The sequence below is a fragment of the Motacilla alba genome, chromosome 12, assembly GCF_015832195.1.
Source record: "Motacilla alba alba isolate MOTALB_02 chromosome 12, Motacilla_alba_V1.0_pri, whole genome shotgun sequence".
In the NCBI taxonomy this organism is placed as follows: Eukaryota; Metazoa; Chordata; class Aves; order Passeriformes; family Motacillidae; genus Motacilla; species Motacilla alba.
Window position 1 is genome coordinate 14,458,223 of NC_052027.1, and position 23,861 is coordinate 14,482,083.

The 23,861-nt window shown below is 56.0% G+C and overlaps 5 protein-coding genes across 6 annotated transcripts; 2 read left to right on the top strand and 3 right to left on the bottom strand.

The window, feature by feature from the left end:
- Nucleotides 1-123: 123 nt before the first annotated feature.
- Nucleotides 124-4,643, bottom strand: LOC119706034 (RNA-binding protein 5-like). Its single transcript, XM_038149109.1, has 5 exons — nt 4,355-4,643; nt 1,957-2,040; nt 1,502-1,562; nt 1,279-1,344; nt 124-1,132 (listed from the first exon to the last, which is right to left on the bottom strand). Exons 1-5 carry the CDS (start codon nt 4,439-4,441, stop codon nt 729-731), a joined length of 702 nt encoding a protein of 233 aa, XP_038005037.1. The 5' UTR covers nt 4,442-4,643; the 3' UTR covers nt 124-728.
- A 163-nt stretch (nt 4,644-4,806) lies between these two features.
- On the bottom strand, nt 4,807-7,731 carry LOC119706035 (RNA-binding protein 5-like). The gene is made up of 4 exons (XM_038149110.1): nt 7,700-7,731; nt 7,152-7,596; nt 6,814-6,969; nt 4,807-4,970 (listed from the first exon to the last, which is right to left on the bottom strand). Exons 1-4 carry the CDS (start codon nt 7,714-7,716, stop codon nt 4,887-4,889), a joined length of 702 nt encoding a protein of 233 aa, XP_038005038.1. The 5' UTR covers nt 7,717-7,731; the 3' UTR covers nt 4,807-4,886.
- A 1,630-nt stretch (nt 7,732-9,361) lies between these two features.
- LOC119706114 (protein mono-ADP-ribosyltransferase PARP3-like) lies at nt 9,362-14,575 on the top strand. Its single transcript, XM_038149328.1, has 11 exons — nt 9,362-9,473; nt 9,920-10,160; nt 10,357-10,482; nt 10,887-11,078; nt 11,424-11,559; nt 11,796-12,022; nt 12,162-12,320; nt 12,470-12,547; nt 12,790-12,967; nt 13,187-13,333; nt 13,447-14,575. The coding sequence occupies exons 2-11, from the start codon at nt 9,978-9,980 to the stop codon at nt 13,614-13,616; spliced, it is 1,596 nt and encodes a 531-aa protein (XP_038005256.1). The 5' UTR covers nt 9,362-9,473; nt 9,920-9,977; the 3' UTR covers nt 13,617-14,575.
- A 543-nt stretch (nt 14,576-15,118) lies between these two features.
- LOC119706117 (probable G-protein coupled receptor) lies at nt 15,119-17,530 on the top strand. 2 transcript variants are annotated; one of them, XM_038149336.1, is made up of 2 exons: nt 15,119-16,448; nt 16,540-17,530. In XM_038149336.1, the coding sequence occupies exon 1, from the start codon at nt 15,119-15,121 to the stop codon at nt 16,346-16,348; it is 1,230 nt and encodes a 409-aa protein (XP_038005264.1). In that variant the 3' UTR covers nt 16,349-16,448; nt 16,540-17,530. The 2 variants fall into 2 exon arrangements, with proteins under 2 accessions (XP_038005264.1, XP_038005265.1); XM_038149337.1 differs by having other exon boundaries at nt 15,130-15,196; nt 15,292-17,530.
- Nucleotides 17,531-17,666: 136 nt separating this feature from the next.
- On the bottom strand, nt 17,667-23,808 carry PCBP4 (poly(rC) binding protein 4). The gene is made up of 13 exons (XM_038149330.1): nt 23,614-23,808; nt 22,060-22,175; nt 21,711-21,734; nt 21,600-21,632; nt 21,225-21,341; nt 21,015-21,143; nt 20,648-20,776; nt 20,324-20,398; nt 20,111-20,155; nt 19,891-19,966; nt 19,464-19,516; nt 18,897-19,066; nt 17,667-18,581 (listed from the first exon to the last, which is right to left on the bottom strand). The coding sequence occupies exons 2-13, from the start codon at nt 22,153-22,155 to the stop codon at nt 18,266-18,268; spliced, it is 1,263 nt and encodes a 420-aa protein (XP_038005258.1). The 5' UTR covers nt 22,156-22,175; nt 23,614-23,808; the 3' UTR covers nt 17,667-18,265.
- Between the last annotated feature and the right edge of the window lie 53 nt (nt 23,809-23,861).

Below are 23,861 nucleotides of genomic sequence, written 5' to 3' on the forward strand. Positions count from 1 at the left end.
CTTTTCATGTAGATCCACTGAAAAGAGCTAAAGATGTAAAAACACCTCCATCTCCTCACATTACACACATGCAGAAGAGCACAGTGAGACCCCTAACAGCCCATGTGAACATACTGAGCCTTTCCCTGGGTCACGTATTAAATATGTTCCAGAAGCTTAGCTTTTATCAAGACACAAACTACTCCAAATGGGACATCAGCAAAAACTGAGATTAGGCACCTGTTTTAATCCAACCACCTTTCCTCTAATTAAAGCAGGTCCAAAGAGATCACACTGCTGCTCGAGTTTGATGTACAGACTCAAGGAATCATTCAAGTTGGAAAGGACCTTAAAAACCATTGAGTCCAATGGTTAACCCAGCATTGTCAAGTCCACCACTATGCCACATCCCTCAGTGTCACACCCAGGAACAGAGATTCACTGCCCTTCACAGACCCCATGCCAGCAAATGACCTCCCTGAAACTTAGGAGACTTTTCTTGTACCTCTGTAATTTCCTGTGTTCCAATTTATGGCTGCTCCCTATTGTCCTCTCCTTATGTATCCTTGAGAATATGTTTCTGCTGCCCTTAGACCCTCCCACTGGATGCTGCTAAGAAGAGCAGCATCTGCCTCCTCCTCTCTTCTCAAGGTGGAAGAAGCCTAACTCAATGCACCTGTTCCCACACTGCACGCCCCAGATCTTACAATCTGCCAACAAAGTATGAACCCGCACCAGTACTTCTGCAATCAAAGCACGAAGCTAGGCTGCAATCCAGAACAGAACTCTGCTACCAAAATAGATTTCCCAAGTGCTCCCAACATCCCACCACCCTTCAAACTGCAGCTACATATTATCAGCTTTGACACACTGCAGCCATTAACAGTCCCTGAAGGGGGACAGTCCTTCAGACAGCTCAGGGCTCTATATGCTGCGAGGGAGAGAAGGAGTTCACCAGCTGTTTCTCTCCAGAACACCAGTAAAGTCCTCACCATGGCAGAAGACAGCTGCACAAACGCAAAGCCTCTGTTTTGCTGAGTCTGCTTGTCTTTGATGAGACGAATATTATTGACTGCCAGAGATGCATACGGAGACAAGGCAGTCATGATGGATTCCACTACTGTGTGAGGAGCAATGTTTCGAAGAATGATGGCTGAGGAGAAAAAGGACGACATTAGCAGGGCACACCATGGCTTTGCAGAGTATTTCAAGCCTTCAGCTGGCAGGCTGAGGTACGGAAAGGATTTTTAGTATGTGTGTTTACATTTCACATTCTAGAGTAAGTCAAAGATCACTTACTATCACAGTAATAATCCACAGACTGAACGGCTTCTGCTGCCCCAGGTGGTACCTCCTGTTCTGAATCTTCACATGAAGAGAAAATATTTCAGTCAGGACATGGTTCATGCACTTCAAGCTCAGCACTTCATAAGCCAGTGTAGAATCTACACGGAACTCTGGTTCCTACACAGGCCAGAAGGTTTCCCACAAACTGAACATGAAAGAGATGATGGTAACGTACCAAATTTGTCCGCTCCACAGCGGAAGCATTTTAGCCTCCTTCTGAAGTTGTAAAGGCAGCACTGTGACAAACAAGAGAAGCCCAGTAAGAACTTGGGTAATTTTAATAACCCTGCAACAAAGACATTTACACGAAGTAACACAACAAAGCTAACCCACCAGAATAATCCAGAAGATCAAAAGCCACCCTTATCTGCACCACAGCTGCTTTTCAGAACATCCCAGCTACTTTCTCCCTCGTCATCCCAAATTAGTTATTTTAACTGTGTAGTCTTGGGCTTACAATCCCAAGCACAGTCATTACTGTAAAAGGCAGTGTTAGAAGGGAACACATGCTGGGGAATAATTTAACTTTATGGGGAGCAGGCTTGATTCAGGCGTCACTTTCTTTAAAACACTGAGCAAGTGGTGAGCTCTAGAGCAGCACAAACTCTCGCACAGAAACATGTGTTGTACCTTGTTGCAGAGCCAGTCCTCAAATTTAGGCCTTGGGTTGCTGTAGTGCATTGCAATCTGCTTCCCTTGGATCACCAGCTTTTTCTGCAAAAAAAGTGGTTTCAATTATTCCTGTATCAAGACACACATGTCCATTTTCCCATGGCAGAGCACCCTTCGGAGGAATCAGTGCTCCTGAATTAAATGGACAACATATGGGGAGGATGTGGAGGACAACCACCGCCACCTACACCCTGCCCATCCAATCCTGCAGAGAGGAGGACGAGGGCAGTAAGAGAATGGGATGTGGAGCAAAGATAAACAGAATCAGGGAGTGTAGAAAAAGCTGCCAAACACTAAACGCTGATATGGAACCAGAAAGTGTCTCGAAGGAGACAGAGTCCTAATCTGTTGCATTCAGATTAACACATTTTTAGGAGTCTCTTTGCCCCCACATTTCTATTCACTTCTGGCATAGCACTGAGAGGCTTTTTAAACGTGTCCTTAGGTGACTGCTTCACTTCGTCCCCTACTCCAAACACCCCAGACCTTTTAACCACACTTGGATTTACTTTTTCCAAGTACACTTCAGAAGTGTCCCCTTGAAAATACAGTAATTCCTCCCAAAGGGACCCTGCTTAGACTTCTTGAAGGCTGGATTACAAGTGCCATCAACTGAAACATAACTCAAGAGTGGTTTCATTTGACTACTGCATCAGTTCAATTGGAAGCCTGCACAAGAGGTTTGTGTTCTTCATTCAGGCAAGAGTTCTCCAAAATGAGTAACTAGATTGCACGTGAAGCTTCTCCAGGGGTAGGAAAAGTTCATAATGCTTTCATCACGTCCTCTCACTCTGACTTCAGAGGAGTTAGTAATTTACAGCTATTAAGAAGCCTTGACTGTCAGCCTCACGCTTTGCCAAGCGTGGGTATGCAGAATGACCTTTCAAAATATGGCTATCAACATATTTTGGTCAAACAGGTGGAAGCACATGTGAGGAAGTGCGTATTAGAGGCCACACCCCAGACACTGCAATGGCAGAACCATTTTTATGGCAGGTTGGCTTTCTGCAGAGGTACCAGTGTCAGGACCAGTGGCTTTTCTGATAACAGGGTCTGACACAGATCTAGCACGTAGCATGAATAAGGCTCTCACATTCTGCACGACTGAACAGGGCAAAGCCATTGCTCCTACCGGCAGGAGGGAGGGTTGGAGGGCCCAGCACTCACTGGATGTGCACACATAGAAACAAGGCTGCTGGCATAGTTGCAATACATCGTTCTGTCATCTAACAGTCAGCAACCCGGCTGCTGGGGACAGGCTATGTTTTCCCTACTACTAAGGTGGTTGCTTACTGGAGTGAATTTGAGTATACTTCAATAAATTATGCATCAGTACAGCTTTGTATATATTAAAAAAAATTAAATTTCTGGAAATATGCTCTGCATTAATTTCTTGGTATTAGTCTTTCCCCTGCAGCCACCTGCCCTACTGAGCAGCATGTCAGGAAAACAGTATTTGAAAGCTGCTCTCTGGCTGGGGAACACACCCACAGTGTGGGACATATGAAACACTATTCCAGCACAAGGCATATGACAACTTCCATCTGCTGGAACTGCCATGAATCCCATGATGGTGCCATTTCTTTATTATAACATCAACAGAGCAGAAAACCAGTCATAATGTTGTCTTAGGACTGCTGCATCAAATATTCAGGTCCAAGAAAAAAAATTAGTGATTTGACACTTTGCTCACTTTGAGAGTATTTTTAAGTTCTGTTGTTAAAATAGCTTATGAATCTCAAAGTAGTGAAAGCAAGTGAAACTGTTTGCAGAGCTACAGGAAAATCTCACAGGAAAACAAACCAGAGGATTCTTACTGCATTTTGGCTTCCTATCAAGTCATAGTAACAAAAAAGCCAAAATACAGAGTCTAACAGATGTGAGATCTCACTGTCTGCCTCATTTAGTTGAAATGAATATGCTTTTTTCTCTAGAAGAGCCAGTTCCCCCTCTTTAACTGGGGTAATAGATTATTGCCAAGAACTGACACTTCTCTTTCAGGGTTAATACCAATGTAACACAGAGATGTGGTGCTTTCTCTGACAACAGAGAAAGAAACATCAAGTGGAAATAAGCTAGGACTTTTTAAAGACTACTAGCCAAATCTTCATAAGACCAATTAAACAGCAACCAAGTCATTTAATACAATGGCACCTTTCACCAAAGTAGAACTTTCTCTCCTAATTTTCTTACATGTTATAAATTTTAATATATACAAAGCTTTTATTCTTTAAATCACTGTTATGGAACAAACCACTCCTTCCACCTCTATTTTTTCCTTTTTTTTTTTTTTCTTGTTAAACTGTACAGACTTGTTCCATTTTCAGGAATATCTAGACTTGGTGAGTGAAGCAACCTGATTGGCTTCCATCCAGCTGGTAGCATCTTGAAAGTGATAAAACTCCACGAAGGCGAAACCACGGCTTACACCTAGAGACAGCATTCAGATATAGACGGGATACTTGTGTTAGTCAGTTCCTTTAAAACAGGTGAATCTCTCTCCAACTGCTTCATTACTTCATGACAAAGCAGCTTTACAAATGCGACGTCAACTGCTGGGATCTGCTCGTTATTTTGCCATGGCAAGGAACCAAGCTGCCTTAACTGGCTACATTTCACTCGATCTGAATCCACGTTTAAGGGTAACCATGCAACAGACTACATACTATTAAATGGGTTTACACTATTATTACTTACCAATACCTGTTAACAAAACCCCCTGTAGACAGACTTCTTTTAACATGTTGACCAGCTATCTAAGTCTTCCAAAAAGCCACATTCCTTAGCCATGGCAAACCTTTTTTTTTTATTGCATGTGCTTGCAGTTTGGGGACAATTCTGGATACTCTTTTGGGCTGGGGAAGAGGAAGGTGATGTCAAAAACTGGATTAAGAGCTCTCACCTGTCTTTCTTTTCATCAGCCTCACGTCTGCAGGCTGAGGACCTTCAAAGGATTCAATAAGCTCACGAATCTGCAGGAGATTTTGATCGAACAGTTAAAATTTTCATAGCTTGCCAGACAGAAGTCACAGAAACCACCTACCTTGCAGCACCATGAAAGAGATACACAAAACAATGTTTTCAACACCATCTCAAAGACAAAGAAAACATTTACTGAGAACCCAACGGGACTGATGAGCATCAAAGTCCATATAATCTTTTGCTACAGGCTAAATCAACTGTAATCCTCACTCAGGACACTGAATCATCCACAACCTGATTCCCTACGATTGCGTGTTCTCAGATTAATTGGTCAGTATTTGGCAAAGACTGTGCATGATCCCAAGATTTAAAAAAGAACACGGCTGGTAACCCTCTCCCTGCCTGTCTAGAAACCCTTTGCTCCTAGCAATGAAAAACAAGAAGCCTGCACTGCAAGGCTCCATGATGAATGTATTCTTACATCTCACGCTAAAGATCTCAGTTCTTCTGGTGTAACAAAGCTGCTGCGGCACAGGCAGCCTCAGCCTCAGTGCAGAGGCATGGAGGAAAAACAAACGCTAACAAATTCTTTAATTCCAGAGCAGAAGACAAGGTTTTTCAGCAGCTTCCACAGAATTCAAAGTACATTACATGCAACAGGGCTGCTCAGCAGAATCAAAACTTATCTAAAGCTCCCCATTTATATGCTGAGTAGAAACAATATCAGATATGCAAGTGATTTTTTCTAATGAAAAATATAGGGGAAAAAAAGAGAATTGTGTACACAACCAGGAGTAATGTCAACAAAAGAACTCAACTCTACATTCCAAGATGCATTGTCTACACTCTGAGTCCAGATTTAAACATTCCTATAAATTATGCTACAGTTACTGCACAGCTGTAGAGCTACACCAGTATCTCAGAAACAAGAACCGTTCTACAGCATTCTGTGTAATGTCTGACTGGGCTGTCTCATTTGTATGCAGGAACCTACACTTATTTCAAACACTCATGAAAATGTTAGAGCAGTATTCGGTGATTAGGAACCCTCAATATCAGGAGGGTAACAAGCAATCGACGAAAAAGCAAAAGAAAAAATCTCCATTGTAGGAATGGTGCAAATGTATTCTCTGTGTTAGCAATTAAGGCATATAGACATCGAAGGCAGAGGCGGAGTCTTGACTGAAAACAAACTGGGGTAGCTCAGCTTTTACCTCTCAAATAACACTTTTGTGCTTATAGCTTAGTAACCAAAATAACCCACGAAGGAAAAAAACTCTAAAAAGTTCCCACAGATAAGAAAACCTTAAAGCTTTAACATCTTTTTAATGAACACGTCAGACAAGCAAGCACCGAGCTCATCAGTACTTGCTCCCTCAGCTCGGCAGCAGCCATTTTGACTCCCACAGCTGTGCCCACACAAAGCAGCTTTGTGCAGGGCTGTGCTCGGCTAAGGAGCTCGGTGACTGTGTGTGACCCCATCGGTCACAAGTTCTGGCCCCGATAAAGACCAGAAAAACTGGTGATTGCCACCTCTTTGTCTCTGTCCCCCTCCCCCCTCCCTGCAGTGGGGCGAAACAGCAAAAAAAATCCGCCTCTTCGCTCTCACACAGAAAAGCAGCAAAGAGCAGACAGTTTAAAATCCACTCTTCGGGAAAGCATCCGTGAAAAAAGGAGCATTCACAGCTCGTTCTATCTGAAAAGGACTGATTAACATTGAACTGACCTCTATAATTTAACACTGGGAGTTTAAACGCTTTCAGGACTCAAAATGGCAGCGCGACAGCGCTCGAGAGGGGCCACCATGATGCAGCGCTCAACAAAATGGCAGCAACCGCTCCGGCACGGCCCTGCCCGGGGGCAAGGCAGGCACAGCCCTGCCCGGCTACTCACATCGTTCTCCGTGACCGTGATGGGGAGCCCACGCAACATGATGGTCTTGCTTTCTTTTTCATCGTTAATATCGTTCCTGTAGTCGTGCTCGCCGTAGTCGCCATCGGAATGGTATCCGTCCTCCGATTTGTCGCTGTTCCTGCGCTCCCGCTCCCTCTGGAAGCCAGCGCCCAGGGTTAGCCACCGCGACTCCCGGCAGCGTGTCCCCCCAGCGCCACACGGGCCCCGCCCGCCGGCCCGGGGCTGCTCCCCCCGGCCCCGGGCAGCGCTCCGGCACCGAACCCGCTCCCAGCGCCCTCCGCCCCGCAGCGCCGGCCCCGGCCCCCGGCCCCGCTCACCTCAGGGCTATCGTAATCGCGGCTGTCGTAGTCTCTATCATAGTCTCGGCTATCGCGACTGTCGTAGTCTCGGCAGTCCCGACTATCGTAGTCCCGGCAATCGTAGTCTCGGCTGTCCCGGCTGTCGTAGTCGCGGCAGTCTCGGCTATCGTAGTCTCGGCAATCGCGGCTGTCGCGACTGTCGTAGTCTCGGCAGACCCGGCTGTCTCGACTGTCGTAGTCCCGACTGTCGTAGTCGCGGCAGTCTCGGCTATCGCGGCTGTCGTAGTCTCGGCTATCGTAGTCGCGGCTGTCGTAGTCGCGATAGTCATCATAGCGGTCACCGCGGCGCTCCTCACTGGACCTCTTGTAGTCATCCCTACGCCGGCTGCGGGACTCCCGCTCGTCGCGGTCCTCCCTCTCCACGATGGAGCCGTAGCGGCCGCTCCGCTCCGTCCTGCTCACCCTGCGGGGCACAGCGGGCCGAGCTCAGAGCGTGAAGCGCCCGTCGCGACCCCCACCACTGCCCGCCTCCTCCCGTCTCCCCTCGCCCTCCCGCCGCCGCTCACCGCTTGTCCGAGCCCATGCCGCCGCCCAGGATCCGCAGGCACCCGGCACAGCACTATCCGGCACCACACGCCAAGCACACCCGCACAATCCCTCTCGCTGCCTCGCCACAAAATGGCGCCTAAGGGACCGCCCGTCTTCTACCCAGCAGCCACCTCGCGCCCCGACTGGAAGCTTCCAATCGGGGCGCAGGCGCAGCGGCCGCGCGGCACGCTGGGAAATGTAGTTGGGGGGCTGCCGCCATTAAGGGCCCTGCGGTCCGGTCTCCCCCACTCATGGCACCGGGATGCTCAGAGCCCCGTCCAGCTCGACTCTGGACACTGCCCGGAATGGGGCAGCCGCAACTGCTCTGTGAAACAGGTCCCCGTGCCTCGCCACAGTGCATTCCTTCCTCATGTCCAATCGAAAACTGTTGTCAGTTTAGAGCAGTTATCCCTTGTGCTGTGACTATGTGCCCCATCCAAAGCCCCGCTCCCGCCGACTTGGAGCCCTTTAGGAAGGGGCTCTTAAGTTCCCTCTGGAGTCATCTCTTCTGCACAGTGAAGAACCCCAGCTCCTACCCCCTGTCAATAGCTAAATAGTTGTCATGGCCCACCGTCCCTTTGGGGAGCACCTGCCTCAGTTCAAAGTGAAAAATTTCTGCCCCAAGGGAGGATGTGGGACTGTACCCCCACTGCCCTGCACTGCTCGGGCTCATACGGCCAAGCCCAGGAGCTGCAAAGCCAGCAAGACTTTGGCCCCAGCAACGTTGTCCTCTTCATATTTCCAGGACAAAGGGCCCCTCTTCCCATGAAACCAGCAGCATCCCTGCTCCTGCACAGCTGCTCCTGCCTGGACCTGCAGCCTTCGAGCATGGCAGGCGCTGGCAGGAGCAGGCAGAGGCTGCTGAGAACCCTTCAAACCACATTCAAATGCAGTCAGGTCCTCCTCACTGCCTGACCCTTAGCCCTGAGAGTTTGCTTGGGACCCAGGAAAAGGTATTTAACATTCAAAATGGTGCCATCTTTATTTTTTTTCAAGACAGTTTTGTTAGTCTCAGAGCATGGCGGAGTGGGGCTGGCTGGAGGGCAGGGTGGGTCAGGGTCACCTCATCCAGGGACTGCTTGGCAGAGCAGGCAGTACAGAACAGTCAGGCAGTACAGACAGACAGACAGTACGGACAGGCAGTGCAGGCAGTACAGAACAGTCAGGCAGTACAGACAGACAGACAGTACAGACAGGCAGTGCAGGCAGTACAGAGCAGTCAGGCAGTGAAGACAGACAGGACAGGCAGTGCAGACAGTGCAGTCAGTACAGACAGACAGACAGACATGCAGTACAGACAGAGCAGACAGGCAGTGGAGTAAGTGCAGACAGACAGACAGGCAGTACAGGCAGAGCAGACAGGCAGTATAGGCAGTACAGGCAATGCAGACAGACAGACAGCCAGTACAGGCAGTACAGGCTGAGAGGCAGTGCAGTCAGTACAGACAGACAGACAGACATGCAGTACAGGCAGACAGGCAGTGGAGTCAGAACAGACAGACAGATAGACATGCAGTACAGGCTGAGAGGCAGTGCAGTCAGTACAGACAGACAGACAGACATGCAGTACAGGCAGACAGGCAGTGGAGTCGAGCAGCAGGCAGGTCTGTCACAGGGTGCATGCGTCACAGCTGTTTCCGCTGTCATCTGTGGGTGTTGCAAAGGAAAAAGTTTCTCCTCTGGGCAGGCTGCCTGGCCAGCCTGGAGGCTCTCGGCAGCTCCTCGGCAGGCAGCCCTGGGCAGCGGGAGCAGGTAGGACACGGCTGCTGTCTGTGCCTCTGTCCCCACTGCTGTCCTCTTCAGCTGGGACTGGCCGGGGACACAGCAGACAGGGGCTGTCCGAGCCCCCTCCTGCCCAAATCAAAGCATTCCACTGGTCTTGAGAGCGGCTGGGGGGATGGCATTTCGTGTCTGGTAGCGTGTCGTTGCATTGTTTCCCTTCTTGCATGTCCCAGGGGGCACAGAGCTGGTCGAGCCTTGGGGACACACTCCTGAGGATTGGGGGTTCCTGGTGAGGGGAGGTGGGGGCACAGGTCCCCTGAACACAGGACAGGATTGAGACAGTTTGTGGGCAGAGGTCCCATCCCCTCCTCCAGCCCTGCTGTGGGCTGAAGCAAAGGGAAAGCAAGGCGCAGCCCCCTGGACTTTCCCGGAAGGGCAGCATGGCATCTCTCACCTCTCCCTCTGCTGTCTCCAAGGATTTTTCTGGGGGATTAAGGCTGCTCTGACCCGGTGACAGCGGGGAGTGGCTCAGTCATGGCTTCCAAGCGCCAAGCTTCTTCCTCGAAGCAGCCAGACAGCAGGGAAAAGAAACCCAAAGGGGAAGAGGAGGACGACACCTGGAGCTCCACCTTGGCAACCCTGAAAACTGCTCCCAAGGAGAAGCTGCCCGCCACAATTGATGGACTGTGCCCCCTGAGCACAGCACTGGGTGCCCGGGTGAGAGCAGGGCTGAGCTACTCAGGGGGGCAGGGGTGGGAGGGTGGGGGAGTCTCAGACCAGTCCCTGCCCTGTTGACACAGGGTCAGCCCCAATTCTCCTTGCAGACCCAGTGTGTTCCCACTGGGACATTTCTGCACCCTCTCCTTCCCCAAACGCTCCCCGGTGCCAGCCCAGGCCACGTCACTCGCTATAGGTCTATGAGGACTATGACTGCACCCTGAACCAGACCAACATCAGTGCCAACAACAACAAGTTCTACATCATCCAGCTCCTGGAGCACGATGGTGCCTATAGTGTCTGGAGCCGCTGGGGCCGCGTGGTGAGTCCACCTGGCCATCGCTCATCCCCTGCACCTCAGCTGTCCTCACCCTTGCCTTCAGAGCCCCAAAAATCCAGGGTGAACCTGGTGGTCCCTGGTCCCAAAGCAAGCACCCAAGTGTCCTGCTGTAGCACTTTAATGGCAGGGCTTCAGGAACTTTTCCCCACACAACATAGTCAGCCTGTCTGGGGTATAGTCACCTGTCCCTGCAGTGAATGTGAGGGTGACAGCCCAGCAAGGGGTCCTGGGGTGTCTTCCTGAGCTGGTGGCTCAGCACATTCCTGCCACTGCCGAACAGCCTTGCTATCCCAGCCCCCCTTGTTCCTGCCTGCCTGCTTCCACTGGCATGGGGCTGGTGGAGCAGGGATGCAGGGGAGGTCCTGACCGCTGCTGTCCACTGCCAGGGAGAGGCAGGCCAGTCCAAGCTCATGCCCTGTGCCTCCCTGGAAGCTGCCAAGAAGGACTTCGAGAAGAAGTTTCGAGAGAAGACCAAGAACAGCTGGGCAACAAGGGAGAACTTTGTTGCCCACCCAGGGAAGTACACACTCATTGAGGTGCAGCCAGGGGCTGGGCAGGAGATGGAGGCTACACTCAGGGTGAGTACTGAGAGCTTGTCACCATGATGGTGTGGTCCTCATTGCACTCCTGCCCCAGGACATCCAACAGGGTCAGCAGGATGGGATGGGTTTTGAGGGGGGTGTGGGTGCTTGCTGAAACAGCTTGCTGGCAGAGATTTGGGGCTAATGGGTTAAAACAGACTGGGAGGGCATCCTGGATGAGAAACATGGCCTTGTGGGTGGCATCGGCCATGGAAAGTGGAGGCAACACCTGCCCGTTGCTCTGCTGCCCCAGGACCAGGCTCTCCTCACAGAGGTGGGCAGCACTGGTGCTGTGCTCCCACAGCCTCTTGCAGGCCCACAGCTGATGGGGTGTGTCTGCAGGTGGATGCCGTGGATGGGGACAAGGTCTGCAAGCAGCGGGTGCTGCCCTGTACCTTGGACAGAGCCACACAGGAGCTGGTGTCCCTCATCTTCAGCAGTGACATGTTCCGGGATGCCATGCAGACCATGAATATCGGTAGGAGGTGGTGGGTTGATGGGTGGCTTGGGCTCGGTCTGGGGGTGCAGGTGGGGAGGTGAACGGAGCAGAGGTGCTGATGGATTTTAGAGCACCCCCTCTGATATCCTGGCTCCTGGTGGGACTGTGGACAGCCCGTGCTGGGTGCCCACACTTGCCCATGGTGATACTGGGGGTTCTTGGAAGTGGCTGCAGGGCGAGTGGGGTGGATGGGTTCCCCTTGTCCTCCCCTGTAGACGTGAAGAAGATGCCTCTGGGGAAGCTGAGCAAGCAGCAGATCGCACGGGGCTTTGAGGCACTGGAGGAGCTGGAGGCAGCGCTGAAGGAGCAGCCCCCCCAGGCCACTCGCCTGGAGGAACTCTCCTCACGCTTCTACACCATCATCCCACACAACTTTGGACGGGCACGGCCACCCACCATCAACTCCCCTGACCTGCTGCGTGCCAAGAAGGACATGCTGTTGGTGAGATGCCAGAGCACGAACTGTGTGACATCCCTTCCTGGTGGGGCAGGAGCTGCTGGCAGGAGGCTGGACTTGCCCTGGTCCCCCAGCACAGTGCCAAGCACTGGTGCTGAGGATGTCCCTGCTCTGTCCCTGCCAGGTGCTGGCTGACATTGAGGTTGCACAGAGCCTGCAGGCACAGAAAGAGAAGGAGGAGGAGGAGGAGGAGGAGAAAGAAGTTGCCCATCCACTGGATCAGGATTATGCCCTGCTGTGCTGCCAGCTCTCCCTGCTTGACCCAGCTTCCCGGGAATACCAGGTGCTGCTTGTGCCACAGTGTCCCATAATGGGAAACAATTATGTCAGGTCTGTGGGCACCCCAAAGGTTCCTACTCTCCCAGGGGGACCGTGGGCATTGCTGAGATGGCTGCCTGGGGTGACACAGCTTTTTTGCCTCCCCCTTGGCAGCTGATCCAGACCTATGTGATGCAGACTGGGAACAAACCCCACATCCTCAACATCTGGCAGGTGGCCCGAGATGGTGAGGTGAGGAGGAGGTGATTCTCCCCGTGTCACAGTGGGGAAGCCATGGTTGCACCCCAGGGTTGCTTTAGGGCTTCTCCACCCAGGAGGGGATTCAGCCCAGCTGGCCAAGGCTGAACAGGCACCCAGTCTCCTGCCCCTCCAGCTGGGCACTGGGGCTGGGCTGGGGAGGTGGGTGGCACTCCTCCACCCCTGGGCACCCATGAGTCCCTCTGTGGACAGCCTTTAGCTCTGCATCTCTCCAGGATGAGCGCTTCAAGGCCCATGACCTCCTGGAGCACCGGCGCCTGCTGTGGCACGGCACCAACGTGGCAGTGGTGGCGGCCATCCTGAAGAGCGGGCTGCGCATCATGCCCCACTCCGGCGGGCGCGTGGGCAAGGGCATCTACTTTGCCTCAGAGAACAGCAAATCAGCCTGCTATGGTGAGGGCCCTGGGATGGGATGGGCTGGGCTGCTTGTGATGCCCACAGGGTCTGTGTGAGCCTGGCCTCCCTTGCATACCCTCTGCCAGGCAGCTGTGGGCTTGCCAAGCCCCTTCCCTGCCATGGCAATTGGTCCCTGTGGTCCAGCGTGGCCTGGGCACAACCAGATGGGAGTACCAGGGATGGTACTGTCATTCCCATCCCTTTCTCCCATGGCAGTGGGCCGTACATCTAAGAATATTGGCATCATGTTCCTGACGGAGGTGGCCCTGGGCAAGCCCTACCGCATCACCTGCGATGACCCCACGCTGTGTCAGCCCCCTGCTGGCTATGACAGTGTCCTGGCCTGTGGCCAGACAGAGCCGGGTGAGCTGCGGGCAGGAGGGCCGTGGCAGTCTGGGGCTGTGGTGCCCACAGGGCAGGGGGGAGAGAGGCCAGATCTCATGTTTCATGTGGTGCTGGGATATCTCCTGGCCCAGATCCAGCACAGGATGAAGAGGTGCTGCTGGATGGCAAGAAGGTGCTGGTGTGCCAGGGCAAGCCCATTCCCATGCCTGCCTACAAGGACTCCTCCTTCAGCCAGAGTGAGTACCTCATCTACAAGGAAAGCCAGTGCCGGATCCGCTACCTTGTCCAGCTCCGCTTCTGAGGGTGCCTGGGAGCACCACGGCCCTTGCCCAGCACCAGGAGGTGACACCCATCAGCCCGGAGCACAGTGATCTGGACTCCCTGGCCATCCCACCAGGGGCTTGGCAAGGGACAGGCTGGCATGGGGACTGAGCTTGCTTTGACTGTGAATAAAAGCACTGTGCCTTGCACTGGGTGGTGCTCTCGCTCTCCTGCCCAGCAAGGCGGGTGTGCTGTAGGGAAGGGTGTCAGTGGGACCCTGAAGGGATGGCATGGGTGGCTTTTGAGGGGCTGAAGCCTTCAGATGAAAGCTGGTGTCTTTGAGAGCCAGCTGCTCTCATCAGCTTAGCAAGGCACACGGCTCATGCCCACCCTGTGGTATCAGAGCTACAGAGGGTGAGAAAGATCTGATGCCCTGCCTGGGCATAGAGGAATTCATCCATCCATCCTGAGGGCGAGTGACTGCCCTCCCTCTAGTGCCATGCCTCATGCCATGTCTGCTGTCCTGCCCCCAGCCTGGCACCCATGCCAAGCCCTTCTTTGTGCTCACGTGTGTCCCTTGAGCACATATCCGGGTGCTCAGGCTGCCAGGGAAGCGCAACTCCCAGCTGTGTTACCCTGATGCCCCGGGTATCGGTCACCCTGATACCCTGTGCCAGCGGAGATGATTTGCTCCAGACCTGCCTGTAGCTCCGTCCCTCGAGCCCAAGGAACTTGAGGGCTGAGGTGTTCCTGTGGAAGGACCAGGCCTGGTGCAGTGGGTGGCCATTCTGGGGGGGCATAGGGCTCAGGAACCCCGATCCCCCCTTCCTGAGCCCCTGCCGGCTGCTAGGACCCAGCAGCTGTCCCCGTGGGACTGCCACGGGTGCAGGCAGTGCAGGCAGTGCCGGGAGTGACAGCTGGTGCCATCCGCAGCTGGCGGGCTGCAGGCAAACAGGATGACGAGCGGGTGACGGGAGCGGGGACGGGCGAGCGTGGCCTCACACGGGGCCAGCAGCCCCATTCTGCTGCGGCAGCAACACCAGCAAGCAGGACCCCAGTGAGGAGAGGAGCATCACTCATCTCCCCAGGAGCAAAGGTGCGCTGAATCCCACCCACCCTGGGGTCCCCTGTGGCCACAGCAAGAGGGTTGGGACAGGCAAGTTGTGCTGTCCCATCTCAGGACATACTGGTGCCATTGGAGGGGGGATGGGGTGTCAGCCTGGCATGGGTGCCCACAGGACCTAGCTATGCTTATCCCTGGCCAGGTTTGGGACAGCCTGGGTGGCAGCTCTAGGAGAGCCAGAGTGATATGACTTCACTGGCTACCTCTCCCTCCTCAGCACCTTGGAAGTATGCTGGTTGTCTCTGCGTTTCTCTGTGGCTCTTCTCCATTTTGGTTCGTTCCCTTCACACCTGGCTCCTGATCCCAACAGGCAAGGAGAAGGTAGCAGCCATGGTTGTGGTGGGGTTACCCTCTCTGGGACACAGGAGAAGAGCCCTTGCTGCCCGGGCACCAGAGCTGCTGGCTTAGTCCTGGAGGGGATGCCGAGCTGGACGGGGTCAAACACCACGGACAGCCTAGAGCTGCTCTCCATCCCCGAGCACTCCATTGGCCAGGAGGTGGTGGGCCTCTTCTGCATGATCCTGCTCACCCTCACCGCCCTGGTGGCCAACATCGTGGTGATGGTCACCATCCTCAAAACACCCCTTTTCAGGAAGTTCATCTTTGTGTGCCACCTTTGTGTGGTCAATCTCCTCTCAGCCATTTTCCTCATGCCCCTGGGGATCATCTCCAGCTCCTCCTGTTTCAACTGGGTTATCTACAGCATTGCTGAGTGCAAGGCCGTGATATTCCTGAACATCTGCTTCATCAGTGCCTCCATTCTCACCATCTGTATCATCAGCGTGGAGCGGTACTACTACATCGTGCACCCCTTGAGGTATGAGGTCAAGATGACCATCAGGCTGGCGGTGGCTGGAGTGGTTTTCATTTGGCTCAAGTCTGTTCTCATCACTGTCTTGGCACTAGTGGCATGGCCTCATGGCAACGGGGCCACCAGTGCCAGCCGCTGCACAGTCTACTGGAGCCCCGGGGCCCACAAGAAGGTTTTCGTGATCCTCTTCAGCATCACCTGCTTTATTCTGCCCACCATCATTATCCTCGCCGTCTACTCCAGCATCTACCGCGTGGCCCGGACTGCGTCCCTGCAGCAGGCACCCGTGCCAGCACAGGCAGTTGCACGCAGACACCGCTGTGACTCCATCGCCAGCCAAGTGACCATCCTCACTGCCAGGATCCTGATGCTGCCCAGGCTGATCCCAGATCGCCTTCTAGGAAGCAACAAGGCCATCCTCACCTTGGTCCTCATTGTGGGACAATTCTTGTGCTGCTGGCTGCCTTTCTTTGCTTTCCACTTGCACTCCTCTGTCACTGCTGGCACTGTGGGTGGTGGGCACGGGGAGATGGCGGTCACCTGGATTGCCTACTCCTCCTTTGCTGTTAACCCTTTCTTCTATGGGTTGCTGAACCGCCAAATCCGTGAGGAGCTGGCCCGGCTCCGGCGCAGCTGTCTTAACCATCCACTTGGTCAGGAGCTCTGTCTTTCCATCTCAGAGGCTTCTGTTCAGGAAAACTTCTTGCAGTTCCTCCAGAGAGCAACTTGCACACTGGAGACCCACACCAGCTGCATCAGCCCCAGCCCCAGGAACAGGCTGGACCAGACCACAACCGGCTTCCCCACCCCAGGCCAAGTTCCTGAAGAGGGCAGCTGAGAAGGAGTCTCTGTCCCACTGTGCTGGGCAGGAGACCTGCCAGGGACCCATCAGACCTGCTCGGACCCAATCTCTTGGATTTGGAGTAGTCCTTGTGCAGGTTTTGCCTCTTCTCTGAGCTTATGTTAAAATATGTTTTCTCCCCTGGGAGAAGGTAGCAGATCTGAGGAAGTCACAACTCTCTTCTGCAGGCTGGAATTGTCTCTGGCTCCACCAGCACAGCCCAGTTCCAGGGAAGGGCTCTCCTCAAGCCATGGAGTGCCACGGGGCTCCTGCACAGGGGCAGGGGACGGGACACCTCCATCTCCATTGCCTGGGTGGGAGCACTCCCGGCCAGCGGGAAAGGGCCGATGTCCCTTGCACTCTATCCAGGGACACTGTTCCAGCTAATGCCACTAACACCAGTAACACCAGGGCCCCGAGCCCCTGCTGAGCCTGGATGGCAGACACGGAGACTTCCAGCCTTGGCTGTTTAACCCAAAACTAATGTCTGTGCAGAGGAGCTCCTGCTCCCTGTCACACTGATCAGGGGGACACGCCCACAGGCTGGCTCTGGCTGTGTCACTGTTTGTGCTGCTGGCAATGCAATGCCGTGGCCACGCCTGGCCATGCCCTCTGTCCCTCTCAGCTGGCAGTGATCAGCCCCCTGGGGGGAACTGGCTGTCTGGGGGTCCGAGCCGGGCTGTTTATGGACACAGCTGCCCAGTTTGAAGCCTGGTCAGCAGTGCCACGTGCCAGCCGACCTGGGCTGCGAGCCAAGGGCACGCTGGGTTGGACATGGTGACACAGGGTGGTGGGGGGTGGCTGCGTGGGCTGCCCCAGGGCAGCAACAGCCAGAGGGGATCAGGACCTGCTGCTCCTCTTCAGTCTCATTGCTTTTAAAGGGCTTGGGGACACTTTCATAGGGTTCCCACTGCTTGAAAGGGGACTGGACCCTTTTGGGGAATGCTGCAGGGGTACATCACCCTCACCCTCTACCCTCTGACAGGACAAAGGTCCCAGGGATGGTGTTTGCATGGTGGGTTGGCGATGTCCTACTCCAGTAGTAAGTGAAGGCCTGAGGAAAAACTGCCCTATGGCCTCTCTAACTGCCCGGTGGCAGGGAGGGGCTCCAGGAAGACCCCCAGAGAGATGGGGCTGAAGGCCAGCATCCCCCTAGACACAGGAATGCCCTTGCAGCCACCACCCAAGTACCCAGGAGCTGGGGCGACCCCTGCTCTGGGGGAAGTCTCCACCCAGGGTGTGGAATATCACTATTATTATTATTATTATTATTATTATTATTATTATTATTATTATTATTATTGCTATTTTCTTGTAAATTTTATCTTTTTATTAAACCATTGATAAGTTACAAAGGAGGAAAAAATATAGACTCATATATATACAGCATTTCCAAGCCAGCAGGCTCTTGGATGGGGTTGCTGGGAGGTGATTGCCCCAGGGTGGCCCAGGCAGGGCCCCCCACCAGAGCCAGCAGAAGTGGGACTCCTGGAGAGGCCAGGCAGTCCTCATCCAGTGGGACCTGGCTTTTGGGCGCCAGATGGAGTGTGGGCATGAGCAGGATGGCAGGGGAGGCAGGGTGAGGAGCAGGAAGTAGGGGTCCCATACCAGCACAGGGCACTGGGAGAAGGGACCCTAGGCCAGCAGGGACAACCCCCCCACCCAATACTAGGACACATGGTCTCTGTGCAGAAAATCAGGGAGAGGGGCACAGTGCTGCTGGGATGGACAGCAGGCAACAAAACTGCCCCTTCCTCCAGCAGGCATCACCACCAGGAAGACCCTTCCCTTCCCTGGGGTGGGGGACATGGGGCACCTGGCAGAGGCTGAGATCAGGGTGGGTGGCAGGAAGGTGTCCCTGCTCCCTGCTACTGAGTAGCACCCTGGACCCCCTGGCCCACCCACCAGTGGGGATCAGTAGGGCGAGAACTTCTGCCGGTCAGCTTTCTTGGTGCCATTGGCCGCCGAGATCTTGGTCGTGTAGGTGGTGGTGCCACCATTGGGACCTGCCACGGAGGATGGGGACAGTGCCAGGAAGGACACCGGCTTGAGGCCGATGAAGTTGGAGAGGGAGATGGCGTAGGGGGTGCCCAGCAGGGCCGGGGGGGCTGGGGCGACGGCGGGAAGAGCCGCACCGGAGCCTGGGGCGAGGGGCTGGGAGAAGCCCATGCCGAGGTCCATGGAGCCAGGGCCTGGTGGCACCTGGGAGGTAGATTTAGCAGTCTCTAAGCTGGGGAAGAAAGAGAGAAGGATGATGGTGAATACCATGGTGACAGAGCGGTTCTCCCACCACAAGCTTAGGGTGCAGGAACCACGCACCCCGTCCCTTCTGGCACACGTATCTATGGCACATCCTGGGTTAAAAAACTGAGCCTCAAATCTGGTGAGTCACGGGTCCTGCACCTACCACCTCAGGATCTCAAAGCACCACCCAGCTCATTCTTCCTGAGGATGCTGTGGATCCTCCAAAAGCTGCCTTGGGATGCTGGTGAAGAGCCACCCCTCACTAGCACCCAGCAGGAGTGCTCCCCAGGCTGACACCTACCAGGCTGTGATGAGGTACTGAGCCAGGGTGATGCTGACAGGGGTCCCTGTGATGGTCACATGCCGCTCACTGGAGCCCTCAGTCTGGTTGCCAATCTTGATGTGGGCACCCGACATCTGCCTGATCTCGCTGATCTTGCTGCCGTGCCGGCCGATGATGCAGCCGATGAGCTGAAAGGGCAGGGGAGGGCTGAGCCAGGAGCAGCCAGGGCATCTTGCCAAGCAGGGAGCTCCAAGGGGCTCCCAGACAGCACCTGCACCTCAGAGGTGAAACTGTGGAAGGCACTGGGAGGGCAGGACACTGCTTTCCTTGGGCAGACCCTGCTTTTTGGTCTCACTCAAGACCCTCTTGCTGGCATTGTGCCCCATGCCAAGGCCTTTCCTTGGCAAACTCTTCCCCCCATCCTGTGTTTCAGTTTCCCCTTTCTTCTGCCCCAGCTACTCCCTCCTGCTCCTAAGCTCTGGCAGAGCCTTCACTGTGTGTGTCAGTGGGTACTGGCCTCTGCAAAGTGCCACATGGGTGGGGACAAGCTGTGGTCCCCCTTGTCATTCCCTGGTCAATACATACGTCATTGGGCACCAGGAACTCCTGGGAGCTGCTCTGGGAGCTGGCATCCAGACCTGGAGAGAGAGACAGGGATGTCAGCAATGAAGGGGCAGCTCTGCAGTAGCTCTGAGCCCCTACCCCAGCCCCATACTGGGATGGTGAGTGGCCCTGGGGACAAACCTGAAGGATTGCTAGGGAGAGGAAGGGAGGACAGGACATAGACACAAGTCATAATTTGGTGCTGGTGCTCTCCCACTGCAGGACTGGGGAGCACTGGCGGGTGCAGTGACCCCAGGAAAACAACGACAAGGTTGTGCTGGAGGGGCAGGTAGACATGCTGGGGGGGCTGGGATTGGAAAGGGTGCAGAGGAGGGAAACCCCTTCATCAGGGCCAGGTGTCAGTGTGGATCAGGAGGGGGAGCCTTGGGGGAGCACGGGAGACGCTCACCTGGCACCATGGTGGGTGCATGGCCCAGGGGGGCGAAGGGAAGTGCATGCCCTGACAGCTGCTGCAGCTTCGTCACCTGCCCAGACAGTGCCAAGAGGAGGAAGGTGGTGTTAGGGGTGATGGCAGAGGTCAGCTGTGCCCCAGTGCCTCCCAAGACAGGCATTCCCAGCAGCACCCATCCTGGTGGGCACAGACCCCATTGCCACACAGACAGACTCACCTCTGCAGGAGACACCCCGCTGTACTGGCCCTGCATGGAGAAGCCCTGGGGAGAGAAAAAAGGGGCATCAGTGGGGAGCCACGTGGGGACCATTGTCTCAGGTCACTCCCCCTGGGGCAGAGAGACTATCCTGAGCACACCAAAATTGCCCCTTGCTGATGGAGGCTTCCCTCCTGGCCACCTCATGCCCTTGGGGATGCTGTGGCCTCTTACCTGATTGGCAGAGAGCAGGATGGTGCCCAGGGAGAGACCAGGGTGGTAGGGTATGGTGGCCCCCTTCGGAGGCGACTGGAGACAGAAGGAAGGAGGTGGAGGAGATGAGAGATGAAGCTGAATGCCCCTGTAGCCCCAAGGACCCTCTGCCCCCTTATGCCCCCAGCAAGCTGGGCACAGCCCCCAGCACTACAAAGGCAGGGTCCTGTGGGTTTCCACCCAGGGGAACCCTGGTGTTTGGGTCCACATGGGCATGGAAAGCCTGGGGGAAGGGGAGGTGGGTAGCAGATGCCCCCTGGGCTGGGCATGGGGCTTGGCAGGTACCTCGAGGATGACAGCGCAGATCTGCCTCACGCACTGGATGATGGTGTCTGGCACCCCCGAGACCGTGACAGCCCGTTCAGTGGAGTTGGGCAGCAAGTCACCAGCCACCTGCACCTGTGCCCCTGTGCTCTGCAGGAAGCAGAGAGATGCTGGCATTACCCAACCACTCCCTGCCAGGGCTCAGCACCTCACAGCTCCCCTGTCCCCCTCCTGAGCCCCCAGGGACCACTGCAGGACCTGCAGGGTGATGCTCCCTCTCCTGCATCACCTCCCTCAGCCACTGCAGGACTGTGCAGCCCCCACACCCAGGGCTCTGTGCCCCCAGGGGAGAAAGGGGATCCCACATGCAGGCTACCCTCAGGCTCACCTCCCGGATCTCCCGGATCTTCGCTCCCGCCTTGCCGATGAGGGAGCCGCATTGGCTGGCGGGGATGACGAGGCGCAGGGTCACTGGTGCTCTGCCTGCTGACACCCCATCGGCCCCTGCTCCCAGGTCCTGTGAGGGATGTGGGATGTCAGACCCCCAGGATCCCGCAGGTGTGGGGGCATCTGGCGGGGATTTAGGGGGGCTGTCTACCTCCTCCAGCTTGAAGGCGATCATGGAGACAGCGCGGAAGACGGCGTCGGTGGAGCCGGTGATCGTGGTGATGCGCTCGGGGCAGGACCCTTCCGAGATAGTGATGCGTGCAGTGCTCTGGGGACAGCGTCACACCCCGTTAGGGACATCACAAGCCCTGTGCTTCATGACTTCCCCCAGGGATAGTCTCACAGGGGGAAACTGATGCCTTTGAGCCTGAGCTTTGCCCTTCCCACCTGCCCCAGGCAGCCTTCCCTGGGGTGCTGCTTTGTTTTCCCTGGTTCCACCTGGGATTTAGGGGAGCAGGCACATGGGAGCCGCCAGGTACAGGCATGACAGGCAGCAGGACCTGGCAGCCCACCAGCATGCCCTTACCTGCTCTCGTATCCTCTTAACAGTCTCTCCTTTCTGCAGGTAAAGGAACAGGGTGGGTGGTCAGGTCCAGGGGAGCCAAGTGCTGGCAACACACAGGACCCCAAATCTTACCTTGCCGATGATGCTGCCAATCTCCTGAAAAGGCATAGAAGAGTGGCACTGTCAGCAGGTGGCTCCCTGCATGCCACATCCCTCCTCTGCCCACAGCCTGGCAACAGGCAGACCCTGCCCCAGGGACACTGGGTGACTTAATTAGTGACACTGGGGCATGGGAATGTGCCCCTCCCTGCCTTAGGATGGGGAAAGAAATCTTCTGGGAATGCTATTCCCAGGGGAGACTGGGAGCATGGGAAGAAAACAGAGCACAGAAAACAGGGCATGGTGAGGAGCTGGAGCTCCAGCATGGCCCCTCACCCCAGGCATCGCTGACCCCTCAGTGGCACTGACCCCCTGCCATTACCTTGCCATGCATGAGCATGCGGAGGGTCAGGGTGATGCTGAGCTCTGTCTCCTCGGGACTGCCGCCCAGGCCACTGGCTCCATCCGGCGATGCCATGGCGGGAGGGCGAGATGAGCCTGTGGGACACGGTGGTCTTCAGAAGGGGGGATGCCCCAGCTAACCCCCCCCCTTCAGATCTGCAGCTTGAATATCCTATGGCTGGGAAACAGGCTAACTGAGGCAGAGGCAGCACTATGCTCTCCTCTGGCAGGCGAGGCTCACATGGCCCCATGGCACCCCATAGGCACCCTGCACCCCCAAAAGGGACCCGCTACGTGTGTGCCTGAGCTGCCTCCAGGCTGTCCCGCACAAAGCCAGGATGGATACAGGGGGAGGAGGCAAGGTGTGCGGAGCGTGGCTGTGGGATAGGGTTCTGTTTGCAGACACTTGCTGGAGTGGGGAGAACAGAGGTGGCCCGGGTGATCTCACAGGCTATGCAAGCCACCTTCTTTCTCCTCCTCCCTTCCCCGTGCCCATGCACAAAGCCCCAGGGGACACTGAGGCAAGCTCCGTGACGGGGAGCACCCCAACCAAACCACAGCACGATGCCTGCTGACTGACGCCGCTGCACCGCGTCCCCTCCTAGAGCACCCCAGGGCCCCCCCGACCCCTGTGCCCGGGCGGCCGTGGGCGGCCAGGGCCCCTGGGAGCCGGACAATTACAGTGTGTGCAGGCCCGGGTGGGCGGCTGCGGCACCGCTGGCTCCCGGCAAGCCGGGCGATGCCAAGCAGCTTTGAAACAAAGCACCCGTGTTGAGGCTGGGGCCGCGTCCGCGGGCATGGCGGGGGGGGGAAAGGGCTATTTTAGGTGCTGGCAGGACTCGCCACCGCTACAGCACATCTCCCGCACCAGGGTGACGGGGGGGCGGCGGCGCAGCCCCAAGCGCTATGCCTCGCACCCCCGGCGTGCTCCGAACGCCCCGTCTCCACCCCCCTGTTACCGCGGGCTGGAGAAAGGTGGAGAGACTGGAGAGGGGGAATATTCCCGATCCCGGTGCAGAGGAGCCTGAAGCGGGGCGGAGGGGGAGGGAGGGATGCACCCTGCCCGCGGCATCCCGAGATGTGTGGGGTGCCGGCAGGGACGCGCGGCCGGCCAGGGTCCCCAGTCCCCCTGCGGATGAATGGCAGCAGGAATCCGCCGGGGACAAAGACCCCGCCGGGGGAAGAAGGATGAGCCCGGCGATGGGACGGGGGAACGCAGCGGGGCCACGCGTGTCCCCCCACTGCCACAGACAGCCCCTGGGGGGTCTGCGGGCAGGGGGGCTGTCCCCCAGGTGAGGCAGGCTGGCAAGGACGCCAAAGGCCCCGGTGATGGGCACAGGCCACCTGCCATGGCTGGCATTGGGACAGCCACCACGCTGGGCACCGCCCGTCCTTCGGGGCACCTTCGGGTGACAAAGGGAGGGGGGACGACAGGAGGAAGCCCCCACCCCGTCCCTGGGGAAACCTCTCTCTTCTCGCCCTCCCGGCTGCCCCAAGCCCCCTGTTCCCCGCGGGAGTGGGGCCTGGCGGGTACCTTTCTGTGCGCCTCGTCCCTCCACCGCCGGCCGCCCCTCTCAGTGCCACATTGTCCCCGGCGGCGCCCAGTGACACCCGGGGCAGGAACAATGAGCCGCTTGACAGGCCAGGGCCAAGCTGGCAGCCCCGGCCCCCACCCCGGTCCACGCCGGGGCCCCCCTCGCTCTTCCCCTCTCCCACATCCCTCCCTCCGGGATCCTATTACAGCGGATAAGAGACACTAAAAGGAACAATGCACCCTGGGTA

Excerpts from the sequence above, each read along its gene's own strand:
- LOC119706034 (XM_038149109.1), bottom strand. The coding sequence starts at position 4,441 with ATGCTGTCTCTAGGTGTAAGCCGTGGTTTCGCCTTCGTGGAGTTTTAT. Across the intron at positions 1,345-1,501 it reads CTGTGGAGCGGACAAATTTG|ATTCAGAACAGGAGGTACCA; the intron begins GTACGTTACCAT and ends CTTCATGTGAAG. Across the intron at positions 1,133-1,278 it reads TGTGGATTATTACTGTGATA|CCATCATTCTTCGAAACATT; the intron begins GTAAGTGATCTT and ends TTTTCTCCTCAG.
- LOC119706035 (XM_038149110.1), bottom strand. Across the intron at positions 6,970-7,151 it reads GCGATTACGATAGCCCTGAG|AGGGAGCGGGAGCGCAGGAA; the intron begins GTGAGCGGGGCC and ends GCTGGCTTCCAG. Across the intron at positions 4,971-6,813 it reads TCACGGTCACGGAGAACGAT|ATTCGTGAGCTTATTGAATC; the intron begins GTGAGTAGCCGG and ends AATCTCCTGCAG.
- LOC119706114 (XM_038149328.1), top strand. The coding sequence starts at position 9,978 with ATGGCTTCCAAGCGCCAAGCTTCTTCCTCGAAGCAGCCAGACAGCAGG. Across the intron at positions 10,161-10,356 it reads GCACAGCACTGGGTGCCCGG|GTCTATGAGGACTATGACTG; the intron begins GTGAGAGCAGGG and ends CACTCGCTATAG. Across the intron at positions 13,334-13,446 it reads CTGTGGCCAGACAGAGCCGG|ATCCAGCACAGGATGAAGAG; the intron begins GTGAGCTGCGGG and ends CTCCTGGCCCAG.
- LOC119706117 (XM_038149336.1), top strand. The coding sequence starts at position 15,119 with ATGCCGAGCTGGACGGGGTCAAACACCACGGACAGCCTAGAGCTGCTC.
- PCBP4 (XM_038149330.1), bottom strand. The coding sequence starts at position 22,155 with ATGGCATCGCCGGATGGAGCCAGTGGCCTGGGCGGCAGTCCCGAGGAG. Across the intron at positions 21,735-22,059 it reads GCATGCTCATGCATGGCAAG|GAGATTGGCAGCATCATCGG; the intron begins GTAATGGCAGGG and ends ATGCCTTTTCAG. Across the intron at positions 21,342-21,599 it reads TTAAGAGGATACGAGAGCAG|AGCACTGCACGCATCACTAT; the intron begins GTAAGGGCATGC and ends CGCTGTCCCCAG.